The sequence below is a fragment of the Bidens hawaiensis genome, unplaced genomic scaffold (assembly GCF_021521415.1).
Source record: "Bidens hawaiensis isolate Kalapana, Puna unplaced genomic scaffold, B.hawaiensis_p1.1 tig00003115_1, whole genome shotgun sequence".
Classification (NCBI taxonomy): domain Eukaryota; kingdom Viridiplantae; phylum Streptophyta; class Magnoliopsida; order Asterales; family Asteraceae; genus Bidens; species Bidens hawaiensis.
The window spans coordinates 2,578,147-2,594,726 of record NW_027491167.1 but is presented as its reverse complement, the minus strand read 5'-3'; the positions used below and the strand labels follow the sequence as shown (position 1 = coordinate 2,594,726).

The following is a 16,580-nucleotide window of genomic DNA, read 5'->3' as shown; positions in this document are numbered from 1 at the left end:
CTATTTCATACACAATTTATACCTAAATTCTTCAAAAAAATCTAGTAAAATGAATCCTAAAAACAACCCTAACCAACTGAAACCCGTGGAACTCGCCGCTATCATGACTAAAATCATCAAAAAACACGAAAAGTTTGTCGAGGAACTCAACGATACCATGAGAGAAACCAACAAACAACACGAAAAGATTGTCGCTATGATGGAGTTGCGGGAAATGAGTAAAGAATATGAATCCCTCAAAGCGGTCGGGTCACATGAAGAGGCCGCATTGTTGCAATGACGAAGAGTTGTAAAAATACGCGAATATTATGGATATTAGTATTTTTTTTAGTTATGTTTTTTTAGTTATGTATCTTTTTTTTAGTTATGTATTTTTTTAGTTATGTATTTTTGTATTTCTTTTAATTTTAATGTATTTTTATTTAATTATTTAAATAAATTGGTTTTTATTTGATTAGTTTAATTATAAAAAAAAAACAATAAAAAAAGATACTGTGGGTTGTAGCTCCCTACACCATTACACCCCAAAAACAAATTCTCACCATTTGCTGACTGGGCGCCACGAGTCACAATTCGCCCCCATTTATATAGCCTCTCCATTACGCATAGCCTAACAATGGTAAAATGTTATAAATGGATGTTTGGTTTGTTAAGGATTTATATTTAATAGAATAGGCTTTGCGATTCAAAAAGGGATAGCGACGCAGCTTATTGCTCGCTTACCTATTACTCAGATGTAGCTTGGTCTGTGTTATATTATTATTTGCGAAAGGAGTCATCGTTTGATAAGAGTAAAAAGCGTGAGTAATTAAACATTTTAAAGAATGCTACCTACAATTAATGTTAGGCAGTTGAGGCCATAAATGCTATATGATGACGCAAAAACTTCAATTATGTTGGTACATAATATCATAAACAATTCTATCTCACAGCCTGATCATATAGTTGCATAACATAATCTCTAATGGCAGCATCATCCTTTCTTTGCACTTCTTCCATTTTCCACCACCACACCATTTCATCACCTCAGATCCGAATCAAGTTCGGTTCATGGAAGAATCCGAACGTTCTAGCAACGAAAACTCTGTTTCGTTGCTCGCGTTCGGATCTGCAGCATTGTTTTCCAAAGGAGGTAAAATAAATGACATTATTTAAAGTTGTCGTTTAGTAGTGCGTTTGAAGCGGTATGTGATTAGATGTTGCGTTTGTATATGCAGATTATGGAGAACTTGTTGGATTGTGTCGATTTGAGCGAACAGGAGGCGGAAAGCTCACTCGAATTGTTGCTAAGAGAGGGTAATCAAGCGCTGATCAGTGCTTTCCTTGTTCTTCTTAGAGCCAAAGGAGAAACTTTTGAAGAGGTTAGTATAGTTCAAGCAAACATATATTTATTTCATGAATATTAATATATTGTCCGCTTTTACACATATATTGTTTAATATTTATTTTCAACGGCAAACTAATCTACTCATAAATTATAGTTCACCTATATCTCTGCTTATTGCAGAATTTGAACCGTCAATTACCCTACTATCACATCATGTCCCTTGAGGGACATATATTGTTTAGTTTAATCGATTTTTTTTATATATAAAATTGAAACGATGTTAATAAAAAAGAATTTACCAGTTATGTTTGTGACAACGGGATAAAAGCGTGTGATAAAAAACGGTTCAAGATATAAGAAGTGTAACTTTCGACTCGTTTGAAGTTACGAGACTTTTAACTTTTAATCAAATATTCCTTGTGAATAAGCATGAATCATGAATTTAATTACTTCATGTGCTTTAGACATATAATTTTGTATCTAGGCTGTCATGTGTTTTTTAGTCATTTAATTTTAATATTAGGCTGTCAATTTTGATAACCAAATAGTATCTGTCGGTATCTGCAAAAATCAGACTGTAGCTATTATTTTCACAAACTATCAATTCTTTTTATTCTATGGGCTATGGCGTCATGAACTTATAAATAAATTTATTAATTTGCATTAATTTGTAACTGAAGTTGTAAATAATGTATAGTCTCACCACCCATGCTTCCCCACACATCCTTTACATGTGAAACTAATTAAACGGTACAAAACATATATATGCCATATAAAAATGTGTTTATAAAAGTATGTTGTTATCACATGTCGTTGTCCCTTATATTATATCTTATCTTTTATTTAATATATGTACACGTCACACATTAGTAGTTACTAGTTATATATTGACATCATCATAAGATACGAAACTATTTATTTTATTTTTTTTTAATGGTGACTTTCATAGTGGTTGAATATTCAGCCACAACTCTTGGAGAGAGCCCCAACCGCCCCACTCGGGCCAAGACTATGCTGTCTTAACCGGGCCCACGCTTGGCATCCGAGTTTGGCTAGGCGTTCCACGAGAAAATTTCGAGCCCCCTGCCACTTGACAGGAGTTGTCCGCCAACAAGAGCAAGCTCTTTGGGAAGGGACACTCTAATAGAAAACTCGTGTCGCCATCAAGATTCGAACTTGAGAGGCCAACCGGCATCAAGCTCTTACCCATCATTTGATAGGGTTAAATTTTTTAACATTTACTTTTAATAGGGTTAAAAAAAATTAGACTACTTTTTTAGGGACGGATCTACATAGACACGACACGATTAAAAATAGTAATTTGTTATATAGGATTTACTGTTTAGTACTTGTTCTTTTACGTGTAATATGCATATCTCGCACTTGAGTGAGATGAATATAAAAAGATGGATTCACAACATATGATAATCTATTAGTAATTTTAATCACTTTATGATGATTACTACTTACTAGATTTTTAAATTGATCGTAAAATACAGATTGTAGGGTTAGCAAAGGCGATGATCAAATGCAGCCGGAAAGTGGAGGGGATAGAGGATGCGGTTGACATTGTGGGCACCGGTGGAGATGCAGCTAACACGGTTAATATATCAACCGGTGCTGCAATACTTGCTGCTGCCTGTGGTGCTAAAGTTGCTAAGGTCAAATTTTTATTAAATGGTTTCATCTTTAATATATAAGTTATGGTTTGGGATAAAATGTCACATATGTTATGCATGTAAGTTTGTTAATACTAATCTAAACTGAAAATTTCCTTCAACCTTTTTGACTGTTTCATAATACTTTACTTCAAATAACATAAAACTTAGCAAATCTTTTCTAAAATTTTAGAACATATATTCATCATTGATTAATAACTTAAATAATCTGGTGATCAGCAAGGAAACCGATCCAGCTCTTCTGCTTGTGGAAGTGCCGATGTGCTGGAAGAATTGGGAGTCAACATTAACTTGGAACCTGAGGTCAGTATTAGTGTTTAAACTGCACCTAAGAAACTGTTTAAAATCGAACTGAATTAAATACTTAATTCAGTTTTCAATTCTAGAAAACTCAATTATGTTACAACTGAATGAAAAATCATAGCAAAAAAAACAACATATATTTTCTTATTTGTTAAACATTTAGCCTAACCAATTAACACCCATCTTGCAGTTTGTATTTATAGAATTAAACTGAACATATTTAGAATTCCATTGTCAGTTTGTTTTACAAACTTTGAATTCGTTTCGGTTTCAGTTCCAACCGAAAAATATTCAAACCAAGGAAACCAAGACCCGAACCGATGAACACCCTATCAAACATTATACACTAAACTTGGTTTTGTTGAGCAGGGAGTGAAAAGATGTTTAGAGGAAGTGGGAATCGGTTTCATGATGTCTCCCAAGTATCATCCAGCAATGAAAATCGTTGCACCGGTTCGAAAGAAGCTAGGTGTGAAGACGGTCTTCAACGTGTTGGGTCCAATGCTCAATCCTGCTCGGGTTCCCTTTGTGGTTGTTGGGGTGTACAAGGAAGACATGGTATGTTTGCTCCTCCAACGTTGTACGAACTACATTACATGATGTTTGTTGTTTAACTTCTCTTTTGGTGGTAGGTTACTAAAATGGCGAAAGCTCTACAAAGATATGGCGTGAAACGAGCTTTAGTTGCTCATTCCGAAGGCTTGGATGAGATGAGCCCACTCGGTATCAATCTATCTTGATCATATAAAGTGTTGTTTAATATAGAATCAAATATCAATCTATCTTGTGTTTCAACTTTCATCGGCTCAAATTAAAAAGTTTAGCTGGAATTCGTCCATGAGTTCAAACTAGGGTGTTAGTTGAAACCAACTGAACTGACTAAACCGAAGCAACTCAGCTGGTTCGATCGGTTTGAGATTTATACGGTTCAGTTTTGACAGTTTTAACGGTTAGGCGCATGGTTTGAAACCTGGAACCGGACATGTAAACCGAATCAGCCGTTTCACCTTTTTTATTTATTTTTTTCTCTTTTTGAAATATACATTTATGCATATGTATTATATGGATAATATATCAGAAACCATATTTTCATTTTGACACATACTAACAATTTTTTGAAAATAAAATAAAAAATCAGGTTAAACCGCTAAAATGGGCAGATTTTGTTGTTTTCTAAAACTGTAGTTAGCGGCTTGGCCCAAAATTTTCGTCAAAACCACCACCAGGCCATGAGCACGGGATAGGTCAAATACATTAGACTATTCGCAATAATATTATTTTTTAAACATGGTTAGCGTTTTAACGGTTTCGACACCTACTTAAACCTTAAGCCATATGACACAGGTCCAGGAATAGTTTTTGATGTGACACCTGGAAAGATCAAGAAATTCCATTTCAACCCATGTAAGAACTCTCTTTCAGTATTATTTATTTCTTAAGGCCGAGACACGACCTGGTTCCTAACGCGTATGTAACCTAACCATATGCAGTGGATTTTGGAATTTCTCGATGCACGATTGAGGATCTGCGAGGGGGGAACCCAAAATACAACGCACAGGTACTAAGAAATGTACTTTCGGGTGAGAGAGGACCGATAGCAGATGCACTGGTAAGCCTTAAATCATGCAGCATTTAACAACAAATTGGTCAGATGTTGCAACTAAAACATATGATTCAGGTCTTAAATGCTGCAGCAGCACTTATGGTGAGTGGACATGTTAGCACCTTGGCTGAAGCAGTGGCCCTTGCTCAAGAAATACACCAATCCGGGAAGGCTCTTACAACACTAGACCGTTGGATCATTGTCTCAAATGTAAGTTGCCACCCTTGGATTTTTTGTAAGTGAGTGCTCATTATTGGAAAACTTATGGGACCCCACTGACTGCTAACCACCCTTAGTTTTGTTTCAGTTGCAGACAGTTAAAAGAGCTTGCCACCGTGCATTAGTGAGTTAAGTAGAGGATCGATGTCAAAGCTACATAGAGAATAAGCTTTTATTTTCGTCATTCTATATGTTGAATTAGTTGGGTTGATGTAGACTGCATGAAGGTTTTATTTTGATTGAACCAATATTATGTTGAAAACCATGATTGCTAGGTTAGCTATATTTAATGTGTGCTCCGATTAGTTTGATGTTTCAATCGTTTGTTATTCCGCAAAACTAAAGTGAATATTTGGTTATTTACTATAAAGAATATTCAAAGACGCATTCTCATGATCATCTACTCATATAAGAGTGCACACAATACCCTTGGGAGGTGACAGTATCAGAAGCTTTTTGTGCATTAACAAGACCTTGACTGTCATGATCTGTTTACAATATTGTGAACAGAAACCAGAACCTGAACCATAACTCTTTTATGCAAGCTTAACGTGCAATGCCTTGAGTTGATCATGCAAGATCCTGATCTCACTGTCTACCTCACCAACCCTCTGTTCTATACAACTACCGGTACTCGTTTATACTTTTTGTTGGCTTCAACCCATGTCAAAAGCTCTCAACCCATTAACTTCTAGTTGCACTCTAAATGCTGATAATGTTCATCCAAGCAAAAAGTTGTATATCATCTAGCCAAAAATCATAACTATACATGTAAAAACTGGATGGCGGGATGACATGTCATAACGGGTCCTTTAGTCATGTTGGTTTGGTTTGGGTACAAACGGGTTTGACACAAATGGGAAATGAGTACTGATCTAGAAGTTTTCTAATGAGCTTTTTTGCCCTCCACTTTCTCCTATATAAGCACTTAAGCTAATTTCCCGAGATACAGCTTGCGCCATGATGCCGCCAACTAGATTATAGAATATAGAGAACCATAAGTTATGGCCCATAACAGATTGTAGAAAGAGAGGTAGATGGCAATGATAAACTTGATGAGGATTCAAGTAATAATGAGGTTGATAGTGACGGTGTGGCTTCTAACACGAGATAAATTTACTATGAAGAATAGGAGCAAAACCATGAATCATGTGATGGTTAATGACGATGATGGAAAGCTTACGTCCACAAAAACTAATCAAGAGCTCGAGCCTAACAACCTAGAGGATCATGGCAGAGTGGTCAAGGTCAAAGTAGTCAAATCTACTTCCAATTGATAAGTCATGCTTAATTTGGTTAACGATTATAGCAATTTGATTATTCAGACAGTCAACGTGCAACAACTATGAATAAACGAGCATATCAGGTGTTTGCCCGTTAACCCATTTAGACCCTTTAAACAAAATATGTAACTTTCAAGTTCAAAATAAGCCTAAAGATCTTTTTGGTGTCCCATAAAAACAATTTAACTGAATAATCACCACTGGTTTCAGGCAACATTATATCGTGAAAACAAAACCGACCATTTGAATGCAACATTCCCATAAAGTCTATTAACTCTGTTTATAAAGATACCATGAGAATAGAATGGTAAATGTTTAGGATGACTTGGTGGCAATTGCTTTGGCTTCTGTCAAGAGGGGAACAAGCTTTCCAGCTTTGTGCATAGCAACAGTAGCTACATAATAATATTGTTGATTACATTTTTTAATTCATTTAGGAAAAGTAAAAACGTGTTAAACCAAGGAATAAAGGCGTTACTTACTGTCACAGCCACCAATGTGGTTGCAGGCAATGAAGACATTTGGTACGCTTCGTTGACCGGTCCACTCGTGCAATGCTGATTGCATCTCACTTCCATCACCTGCAGACATAGATAGTTAGATACATACATACATACAGTGTACATACACATACAAGATAGTTAGATACTTACTTTCTAAGTCAAGCTCGATAGGTTTGAAGGAAGAATTAAGGTCGGTTAACAACTTCTTAACGCTCACACAGTACGGACAATAAGATTTGCTGTTAAATTCAAAATCAAATGAGACTCTATGAAAACCGTTAAAATATAATATATGCATTGTGATTCAGAAGAGAAATAGAAATAGAATGATACCTGAAGACGAGGACAGGGTTGGCTGAAACGAGATCCTTGACTTTGGCTAAAGCCATTGCTAGCGCAGATTGAATATGATGGAGTAGTAATAATAATAATAAGAATAATGGTTTACGAACCCTAAAGAATCAACCGTTTTGTTGTGTTGTGTTGTGTTGTGTTGTGTTGTGTGAAACGGTTAATTGGCATCAGTGGTGAAAGGCCCACTGGCCCACAACTCACTTGTACAGTTGTACCCACATCTGGAGGTGTATAATCGGGTATTGGCAATACCATAGTCAGGTCCGGGTCTGGGTATTGTCTCTAAAAACCATACCCATATACATCGGGTTCGGGTATGGAGCCGGTTATTCTAAAACCGGGTATTTGAATACCTTATTTTCGAATATTGAAAAAACCTTAATTTCAGTTTTTCGGGCTTTTTCCGGGTATTTTCCGGTATAGATTGAATATTTTAAGGGGTTGCACTTTTTAGGGGTATTTTCGGGTATTTATCGGGTAATTTTAGGTATAGATCGGGTATTTGAAAAACCCAATTCTGAGTATTACCGGATATAATCGGGTCCGGTTCCCGGTTTTTTGTGCAGCTGTAAGTCCCATCTACGCAATTAAAAAGTCCAAATTTGTAATAAGCTACTAAATAAACGATAACATACGTAAAACAAAATTATAGCTGACCGGGGAGATGACAACTAGATCCGCAACTGGGAGGAGAGAGACAACAATCGGAGAGGGACAAAAGTGGGCAATGGTCGCCAAAGATAGGCAGCATACGACTGTGTGATCGTTTCAGTTTTCAAACATATACGGTTTTTTTCATTTTATGATTTTTTAAGGATAAACTAGCGATAATCATCTGATGTTGATAATTCTTGACTGAGAACAACATCATGAGTTGATGAGTGTGGATCGATTGTCAATTCAATCGATCTTTTAAGAGAAGTCATACATCAAAATAATTAAAACTTGTTGGAATCAAGGCTTTAAATGAATACGATGAAGCCATTGAATTCCTATTATGATTCCTTGAATTGGTGGAGGATTTTAGAGAAAAATAGTTTACGTGTGTTATGATGATCGTATATCTTGTAGTTTCTCAATAATATTAGACATCTAGAAGTATAATATATATATATATAACTTTTACCTCACTCACATTTGTTACTATTCATGAAATTGCATGTTTTCAACCGTACACGTGTGTTGTAAGTCTTCCCATTTGCTTCTATACACTTGTTTGTTGGATATACTCAAAAGCCAATCTTATCTTCATTTTCATTACCGACTCACTTGATTAACTTTACCAACTCATCTTCAAAACAAACTAATTATATTTATCAGCCAAATGAGATCCAATTACATTTATACCTTTTTACATAAATAGTTACTTCCATCAAGTAACTTAAATAAAGGTACCAATTATGTCATGTTGTGTAAACTATTATCATAAGGCATAAATAGAATAAAGCCCGTGTAATACACGAGTGGTTAGAAAATAAAACAAAAAATAAAATTTAATAATATACATAATAACATATCTTATAGATTCATAAGATACAAATAATTTTTTAAAATACATAGATTAGTAAAAATAATTTTATTTGTGTTTTAAAAGAAAAATCACAATAGAAAATTGTGAATCTATACTAATTAAGAAAAAGATAAGGCTAACATCAATTCATCCTAGTTGAGTTGGTAAGCCGCAAATATTTTAAAAGCAATGTAGTAAGTTTGATTCCACCAACAACATATTTTTCATTTTATCATTCATGAAGGGGAAATTGTAAAAATGGAAACATGTACACTTCGCAGCCTATGTGTAGGGTCTAATTGAATGACATGTACAATTGTGTTGTTTTAATAGTATATGTAGATATAGTAATAATTAAATAATTAAAGACTATGCGTTGTGCGGACCGCGAAGGGTTAGTTAACACAAACCATCAAAAAAAAACCTTCTAAACAAATCCCTTGTACACTTAGATTGAGTTTAGTTAAGACAAACCATCCTAGATAACAACAAAAAGCTAGTACAACATATTATAGTCCCCATCAAATTCAAGTAGTGTTTGATCTCACAAACTTGTATAAAAATGTTTTTCCCTTGCAAACCCACTTGAATTCCATTAAAAGAATCACCTATATGCAAAATTCATGAATTCCGTTATTGGGTTTGATTGAACCTTTACAAAAGGATCGAATGCAAGCATGAAGATTTGGGGACAAGAATAAACATTAGGGAAAAAGAAGAGAGATACAAAGACTTAGGAACAAGAAGAAGCTTCGAGAAAACTTAATAGAAAGCAACGATGAAACATATCCTCCTATTGTTTTTAGTAAAAACTTTTTACTAAAGGTTTAGGGCAATTTGAGGAACTTCAAAGAATTATAGTTTGATTAGACTGACTTGTTTCTCTACAAATCTCTCTAATTTGAAAATAAAGCCAGTGAAGAAGATGAGCGTCAATCTTCCTCACTTTCTTCTCATTTTTCACCACTTCTTTCGAAAAAAAATACATAGAATATGACCTTTCCCCGCTTCATCCCAATTCCTTTTATTAATTAAACTCAAAAACACAACGTTATATTGCCAACCATAGCCAAATCCTCCCCAACCCCTCTCCTTTCTCACGTAAAAGCGACTACCTTCGGCTCTCATGTTCTGCCACCATTGGTGCATAAAATTCCTCATGAGAGTTAATGACAAAATACCGGTTAGGGAATCTAAAATAAGCCATCTCCGGGGATCAAGTGGAAGTCAAGGCTTGACAAAAACACTCCTGTATTTGGTAAACGCACTTCGTGAAATAGTTAGGGAAGGTAACAAGCTTCAACAGAGATTACTGATAGACCAAAAATTATATTTAATCATTCGGTAAACGCACATCACATATACGTGTTTTTATTAATTTTTCAAATAAAACACCGTCACTATTCAGTAAACCACATAAGCAATTGGAACTGAAAAAAAAATTACTTTACTACGTCATCAACTGATTAATTGTTAACCTAGTAATCACACAAGATTGGAACAAAGTTAAGTGACTTTAAACATAGTTTTAAGTGTCTTCAGTGAATCAAATGAGAAACTTAATACTATTCTATTAAGTTACCCACTTACCCCACATTACTGGACAGGCCTTGACACCCATTTTGCTACCTCTACTGAGATACATCCAACAAGATTACTATTTTATAAGAGCATCACCACCTGTAAACACTACTAAATACCAAAAATCATGGTACCAAAAAGGTAAAGCGTCAAACATCCACCATGAAAACAATTAGAGCCAGTCTACAGTGCTTCTGTAAGACCAAACTCAGCTTTGAACCAAGTGGCAAATCCTATGAAACAAAAAAAATGGCAAGAAAGACGATGACATGTAATTTCAAAAAGCCTCCCTGCAGTATTATGTATTTGTTGTTGTCTGATATCCTTTCTCAAAGGTTCATTGTCAGCAGAAATCAATCAAAACATGGGCCTGATATTGTCAGCCGATACCACTTTAATGAACAGCAAGAGGCTGAAGCTTTGACTCCAAATTCTGAGCAACCGCATCAATGAACTCTTCAGTGTTCAAGTAGAATTCCCTTGATGCCCTGTACACATGCAATTATCTCAGAAGCTGCCACTGGTTTAAAAGTATCTAGAAAGTCAAAGCAGCATGTCATGTTGGTCAATGACTTAAGTTGGTAATCTTATAATGACTAAACTAGTTTTACTAGATTACTATATAGTGAATTAATACTAAACCACTTTTCAGAACTAGCTTTGATGCATGAAATATAGAGGTACCTAAATCTAAATGGGCATATTGAGTAACAGGATGAAATAGATCATACTTCAGTATGGACCCAACAACACTTTTTGCTGATTCTTAAGTAAAAAACATTTAGCGCACTGAGTATGAATACAAATACAATATTATTAAGATTATAATCTGGATCTTTGAATAAAACGATTTATGATTTAGGAGGTTGCATCTCTTTAGCTTAGAAAAGTGTCATTTGATCCTTTTGGGACTAAAAGAAAACCAGATCATCCCATTCAGACGGGTCAAAATGTACACTTACAATAGAATCGAATTCAGGACATCATAGAAAATCATTTAGAATGGCCAGCATTACATTCAGTCAAAAGGGTATGCAATCACATTCAGGTAACAGTACTAAATTTGAGAGCATACTAAATTTATTAGGATAGCGTTAGCAGTACTCACTTGGGTCCGTGTATTAGAATGGCAAGATCCTTGGTCATTTTCCCTGATTCAACTGTCTCAACGCACGCGGTCTCAAGCTTTTGAACGAAATCTGCCAATCTCTCATTATTATCCAACTTGGCTCTGCACAGTAATATGAAGTATAAACCAAATCAGGAGAATGCAATACAGTAGAAGCAACACTTACACTGTAAAAAACTTTTAACAAAAATGAACATTATTAACATGAACGTTTTTAAAGAACACATAAAGGTGATAAAAAAAAACAGATTACAGACCGATGTTCAAGTCCTCTTGTCCATGCAAAAATAGATGCAATACTGTTTGTGCTGGTTTCATTTCCCTTTTGGTGTTGCCGAAAATGTCGGGTTACAGTCCCATGGGCTGCCTCTGCTTCCAATGTTTTCCCATCTGACGACAGCTGCAAACCATACAGAATTAACATGCAGTCCTAAAACCACATAACTTTCTCAGGTAAGGATTAATATATGTACTGACCAAAACTGAAGTCATAAGGCCCAGAGAACCAAATCCTGCAAATAAATATTGAAAATTTAGTCAGAATAGAGAGCGCGCCATTCACTCACAAAGGGTGCCAACAGTGAGTTAACAACACATTTGGTTAATCATTCTATTCATATGTAAGTACTAGGTGCCTATTTCAAAAGTAACAACCAAATCATATACAACTACAAGCCTGCATCAGAATGCAATATCACCTTGGGCAAGTAAGTCACTCTGTACATCTCCATCATAGTTCTTGCATGCCCATACATATCCACCATCACTCTTCAGTGCATAAACCACCATGTCATCAATCAACCGATGCTCATACCTTCAATTAAGCAACAAATCACCAATTAAAATAAACATTATTAACATGAACGCTTTTAAAGAATATATCATCCAACAATCACCAGCAAGAAAATAACAAAACCAATTCTAACCAATAAAGAAAATTACCATATTGAATTTTGTTCAAATTTCTCCTTCCAATTCTCCTCATATACCTCCTGAAAGATGTCCTTAAACCTGTTGTGATCAACGTAGGGTAAATCATTAAGCAAATTACTAACAAGAAAAGAGTGATACTGTTAACGGTGTTACAATCAATCAATCAATCATGCCCGGTAAAATCCCACCGACAGCAAAGCTATAAGTAGGGTCTGGGGAGGGTGGGATGTAGGCACACCGTACCTCTATCCAAAGGAATAAAGAGGTGGCTTCCAGAGAGACCCTCGGCTCTAAGTACATGTGTATGAAGCAAAATAAAGGAAATCAAAGTTTAACAGTTATATAAAAACTACTACTAATTATAATAATATTAATAATAAGATCACAGTTTAACAGCTATATAAAAGCTAATAATAATTATAATAATAATAATATATGTAAGGGAAATACCATTATGGTATGTGACCTAAATAAGTTAAGTCTAAGCCCTAAGGCTTAGACTTAGGTATGTGACCTAAATAATAATAATATATTAATAATAAGATCACTGTTAACGGTGTTACCTGCCATCATATTTCTTCAGAATAGTATTTTTGGTGCTTAAATATAAAGGCCATTTCTTTGAAAGTGCCATTGCCATTGATGATTCAGCAAACGCACGAATGGACTACCAAAACAATAAACCTCTCATGGTAAGATTTTAATTAATTTACACTATAAAAATATGATTCCAAGCAAAACGAACAAACCAAACCTCATCAACGTTATACATAGCAAGTGCAATTCCAGGACCTTTAAAGTCAAAAACATCAAGCTCCGTGGGAGTTTCACCATCCTCCGGAACTGATCAAATCATGAAACAGTCACCTTAACAAAATCTAGTTTATGTTTTCAAGTATAATATAATTAGAAACAGGGTCATTTCTAAGATACCAAAAACCATCTTGAGTTTCCCCGGTCCTTTAATAATTGCATCCGTAGCACGATACTGGTCACCAAACGCATGCCTGCCAATACAGATCGGTTTCTTCCACCCTGCAAATTAATGCCAGAGAAAAATTAGGGTTCCGCCAGTCATCCATGGTTACCCAACAAATGTTGTGAGTGGGAGTAAGATCTTACCTGGAACTATCCTTGGAACATTCTTGCACAGAATAGGCTCACGAAAAACCGTCCCTGACACCAACAGTCACTAATTAGTTAAAAAAAATTACAACTAAAACTTATATATTAAGCATGCTAAAATTAAAATGTAAATACAAACATAATATATGAAAAGGTCAAAGTGATATGTTAAGCGTTTCAGATAAATTTACAACTTATAAACAAAGCAGCCATACAAAATATTTAAAAGAAATACTCATACAAATTCCATGAACAAAACTAATCTTCACTAAAGACTTGGAACATTTAAAATCATCTCGTGAATTATCTAGACTAGATGAATGTTCTCAATGTACTCACACTTCACAGTCTACAAAGAACACATGTGCATCAATTTGTCCCTCTTCAGAAGTATTACTCAAAAAGAAATTTGTAAATTACCCTAGGTGATTACACGGGGTAAGAAGTTTGGAGTGTGCAATTTAAGAAACGTAACAAGAGATCAATTGTGTTGAAATTTCTCACAACTATGACTAAGGAGATCATATACAAACCATTTAAAATATTCCTGATTGTGCCATTGGGACTCCTCCACATAGATTTCAGTCCGAATTCCTTGACTCTTGTCTCATCTGCAACATTAGAAACAAATTACAAAATCTGATATTAAACTAGCATAATTCAAGGAATCATGACCAGCAATACAGTAAAATGAATTTAAGGATTTTCAAAGACAACTAAAATTTCGGAATAAAGGATTAACACCAGATATCATTGAACAGTTGCTAGACTTTGTTAAACAAATAAAAAGTTTGTTGTTTAAAAAATTGCGCAAAAGTGAAGGCCAATCATTCTGAAGTTATAACACACTTTTTTTTAAACAGCAAAGGCCCGGACACCCCGGATCACACTGGCAAATGGATCACCCTTCTGCCCAAAGAAGGGATTTATAACACACTAGAAGTGGGTTTATAGAGAGTGACTAACCAGGGGTGATTGTAGCACATTTTACAGCAACATTATACCTGCAAAGCATAAGCAACTTGGGTAAGACTACAAGTAACAGTAGTATGTTAGATAACAAAAAAAAGTCTACTGACAGGCAACACTAAAACTCTAAAAACATCACTTCTCCCTTCTTTTCTTGTGCTATTTAATCTTACATATGATTACCATTTTCAATACTATCACTCCATTCATACTTTCAGTTATATCACACTATCTACAAAAGAAAAACTCCATAAGATGACTTGTGAATAAAAAAGTGATTCTAATGTCAATGTTAACCATGAAAAGCAGTTGCTTCTCCAATTTGCATCACCTAGACACAAAACTCCTTGAACTATGCAGGCCTGGCCTAACTTATGTATAACTTGTACTATGCAAATTCATATAAGCATACACATCTATTCTATCTAACAACAATCAGCAACACAGTTAATAGTTACTCCTTTGCAAACAGTGTATGTGGAATAGGAATGCGTGATCTAATAACAACATCCATGCATACAGCTATCATTCGCAAATACATTACAACATGAAGTCAATACATGATTAAACAAGCGAAAACTGATTCAGAATCATACACAATGCAATCCAGAAGAAAAAAATAAATAAACCAGAAGCACTTACTTCAAAGCAGCACGTGCGCTTTCGACAGTAACTTCATCATCGGTGGCATCACGATTCAAAATTCCTAAATCAAAATACTTAATATCCAAATCTATGTACGGTAAAATCAGCTGAAATAAAAAACAAGAATAAGTCATCAGTAAAAAGCTATAAACTCAGTTAGGTGAACAATTAAAATAAAAATATATAATGAAACCTTGTCTTTAATCATCTGCCAAATAACCCTCGTCATTCATCACCTAAAGTAATAAAATAATAATTAGTAGTATTAGTAATTACTAATTAGCAAGTGGTGATTTTAGGATAGTTACCGTCCATCTCAACAATTGGATTTCGTACGGGGATTTTATCGGAGGCGGTGATAGGCGAAGCAGCGAAGTGAGAGTTTGGATGAGTGAGTGGAGATGGGAATGACGGTGGTGGATTTGACGGAGGTTGTAAGGTGATGGTAAGCTAGGGTTTCTGAGAGATGAAGATAACATGGTGGTCATCTTCAGACTCACCATTGTGATTGTCAAATCGTCAGCTTTGATGGTGTGCTAATGCGTTACGACTTACGCCGACTATACACTAAACCGGGTTTATTCTTCTAAAACGTTCTAACAAATTACATTCATTACTTGGATTTAATATGTTTTAAGTTAAGACTTCGACCACCGTTTTGAGGCAACATTTACATTAATCGACTTATATCCTTGTTTCGAACGAAAGTTATAAATCAGTTTGAAATTTGGAAAAAACATAACGCCGTTAAGTTTTTTTAACGGGGTTCCAATGAAGATAAACATTGTGAATGTTAGGACCGCTGACAGTTATTTTCTAAGGTGAGATTATGATATGTGTCTTCCCACATTTATCTTCCACTAATTTAGTTATTAGTTAGTTTAGTAGTTTATTTATTATGTTTAGGAGATCATGGGTCGTATAATGGCATAGTGGATAATTTGGTAGTTTCTTTGTATGCCTATAAAAGACTATGTAATTTCAAAATGAATTATGAATGAAAAATGTTAATTTGATCTAAGTTTCTCTCTAAATTTCTAATCCGGCTTCCCGTCTAATTTCTTTGGTCAACGATTAATCGTTGGAGCCACATCAGATTATTATCAGACAACTACATTAAGTTTGAATTATTAAAATCCAATTTGCATTATAAAAATATCATTGTGATTGAATAATGTTTGGTTGATTAATCCCTCTTCAAACTTTGATCTACGAGTTCTCTGTCATTGATTTGTTGCATATAGGAAATGCTTATATTTTTTTCATTGAATGTTTGTACTTACTATTCTAGGATATCTTTGCATGTATGAATCGTCTTTGGCATCAAGCGTTAAAGTGTCTTAATTGTACATTTTCAAAATAGTGCCAGATTCCAAAAATTTTATCTTGCTTTATTTAATCTTCATTTTGGATTGTG

General features: G+C 34.8%; 3 protein-coding genes across 3 annotated transcripts; 1 reads left to right on the top strand and 2 right to left on the bottom strand.

Annotated features, from left to right (window-relative positions):
• Positions 1–962: 962 nt before the first annotated feature.
• Positions 963–5,385, top strand: LOC143622337 (anthranilate phosphoribosyltransferase, chloroplastic-like). Its single transcript, XM_077093524.1, has 9 exons — positions 963–1,132; positions 1,218–1,361; positions 2,827–2,988; positions 3,226–3,309; positions 3,679–3,867; positions 3,942–4,032; positions 4,654–4,713; positions 4,800–4,918; positions 4,988–5,385. The coding sequence occupies exons 1-9, from the start codon at positions 965–967 to the stop codon at positions 5,153–5,155; spliced, it is 1,185 nt and encodes a 394-aa protein (XP_076949639.1). The 5' UTR covers positions 963–964; the 3' UTR covers positions 5,156–5,385.
• A 1,227-nt stretch (positions 5,386–6,612) lies between these two features.
• On the bottom strand, positions 6,613–7,307 carry LOC143622289 (glutaredoxin-like). Its single transcript, XM_077093477.1, has 4 exons — positions 7,251–7,307; positions 7,068–7,156; positions 6,897–6,995; positions 6,613–6,809 (listed from the first exon to the last, which is right to left on the bottom strand). The coding sequence occupies exons 1-4, from the start codon at positions 7,304–7,306 to the stop codon at positions 6,730–6,732; spliced, it is 324 nt and encodes a 107-aa protein (XP_076949592.1). The 5' UTR covers position 7,307; the 3' UTR covers positions 6,613–6,729.
• Positions 7,308–10,471: 3,164 nt separating this feature from the next.
• LOC143622339 (isocitrate dehydrogenase [NADP], chloroplastic/mitochondrial) lies at positions 10,472–15,387 on the bottom strand. Its single transcript, XM_077093525.1, has 14 exons — positions 15,357–15,387; positions 15,161–15,270; positions 14,516–14,553; positions 14,083–14,160; positions 13,547–13,600; positions 13,358–13,459; positions 13,179–13,267; positions 12,988–13,091; positions 12,434–12,502; positions 12,190–12,305; positions 11,969–12,003; positions 11,749–11,891; positions 11,471–11,593; positions 10,472–10,850 (listed from the first exon to the last, which is right to left on the bottom strand). The coding sequence occupies exons 1-14, from the start codon at positions 15,369–15,371 to the stop codon at positions 10,757–10,759; spliced, it is 1,170 nt and encodes a 389-aa protein (XP_076949640.1). The 5' UTR covers positions 15,372–15,387; the 3' UTR covers positions 10,472–10,756.
• Between the last annotated feature and the right edge of the window lie 1,193 nt (positions 15,388–16,580).

Excerpts from the sequence above, each read along its gene's own strand:
- LOC143622339 (XM_077093525.1), bottom strand. Across the intron at positions 14,554-15,160 it reads AGCGCACGTGCTGCTTTGAA|GTATAATGTTGCTGTAAAAT; the intron begins GTAAGTGCTTCT and ends TATGCTTTGCAG. Across the intron at positions 11,594-11,748 it reads ACAAGAGGACTTGAACATCG|AGCCAAGTTGGATAATAATG; the intron begins GTCTGTAATCTG and ends ATTACTGTGCAG.
- LOC143622289 (XM_077093477.1), bottom strand. The coding sequence starts at position 7,306 with ATGGCTTTAGCCAAAGTCAAGGATCTCGTTTCAGCCAACCCTGTCCTC. Across the intron at positions 7,157-7,250 it reads AACCCTGTCCTCGTCTTCAG|CAAATCTTATTGTCCGTACT; the intron begins GTATCATTCTAT and ends TGAATTTAACAG. Across the intron at positions 6,810-6,896 it reads CCACATTGGTGGCTGTGACA|CTACTGTTGCTATGCACAAA; the intron begins GTAAGTAACGCC and ends ATTATTATGTAG.
- LOC143622337 (XM_077093524.1), top strand. The coding sequence starts at position 965 with ATGGCAGCATCATCCTTTCTTTGCACTTCTTCCATTTTCCACCACCAC. Across the intron at positions 4,033-4,653 it reads GGATGAGATGAGCCCACTCG|GTCCAGGAATAGTTTTTGAT; the intron begins GTATCAATCTAT and ends CATATGACACAG. Across the intron at positions 4,714-4,799 it reads GAAATTCCATTTCAACCCAT|TGGATTTTGGAATTTCTCGA; the intron begins GTAAGAACTCTC and ends AACCATATGCAG.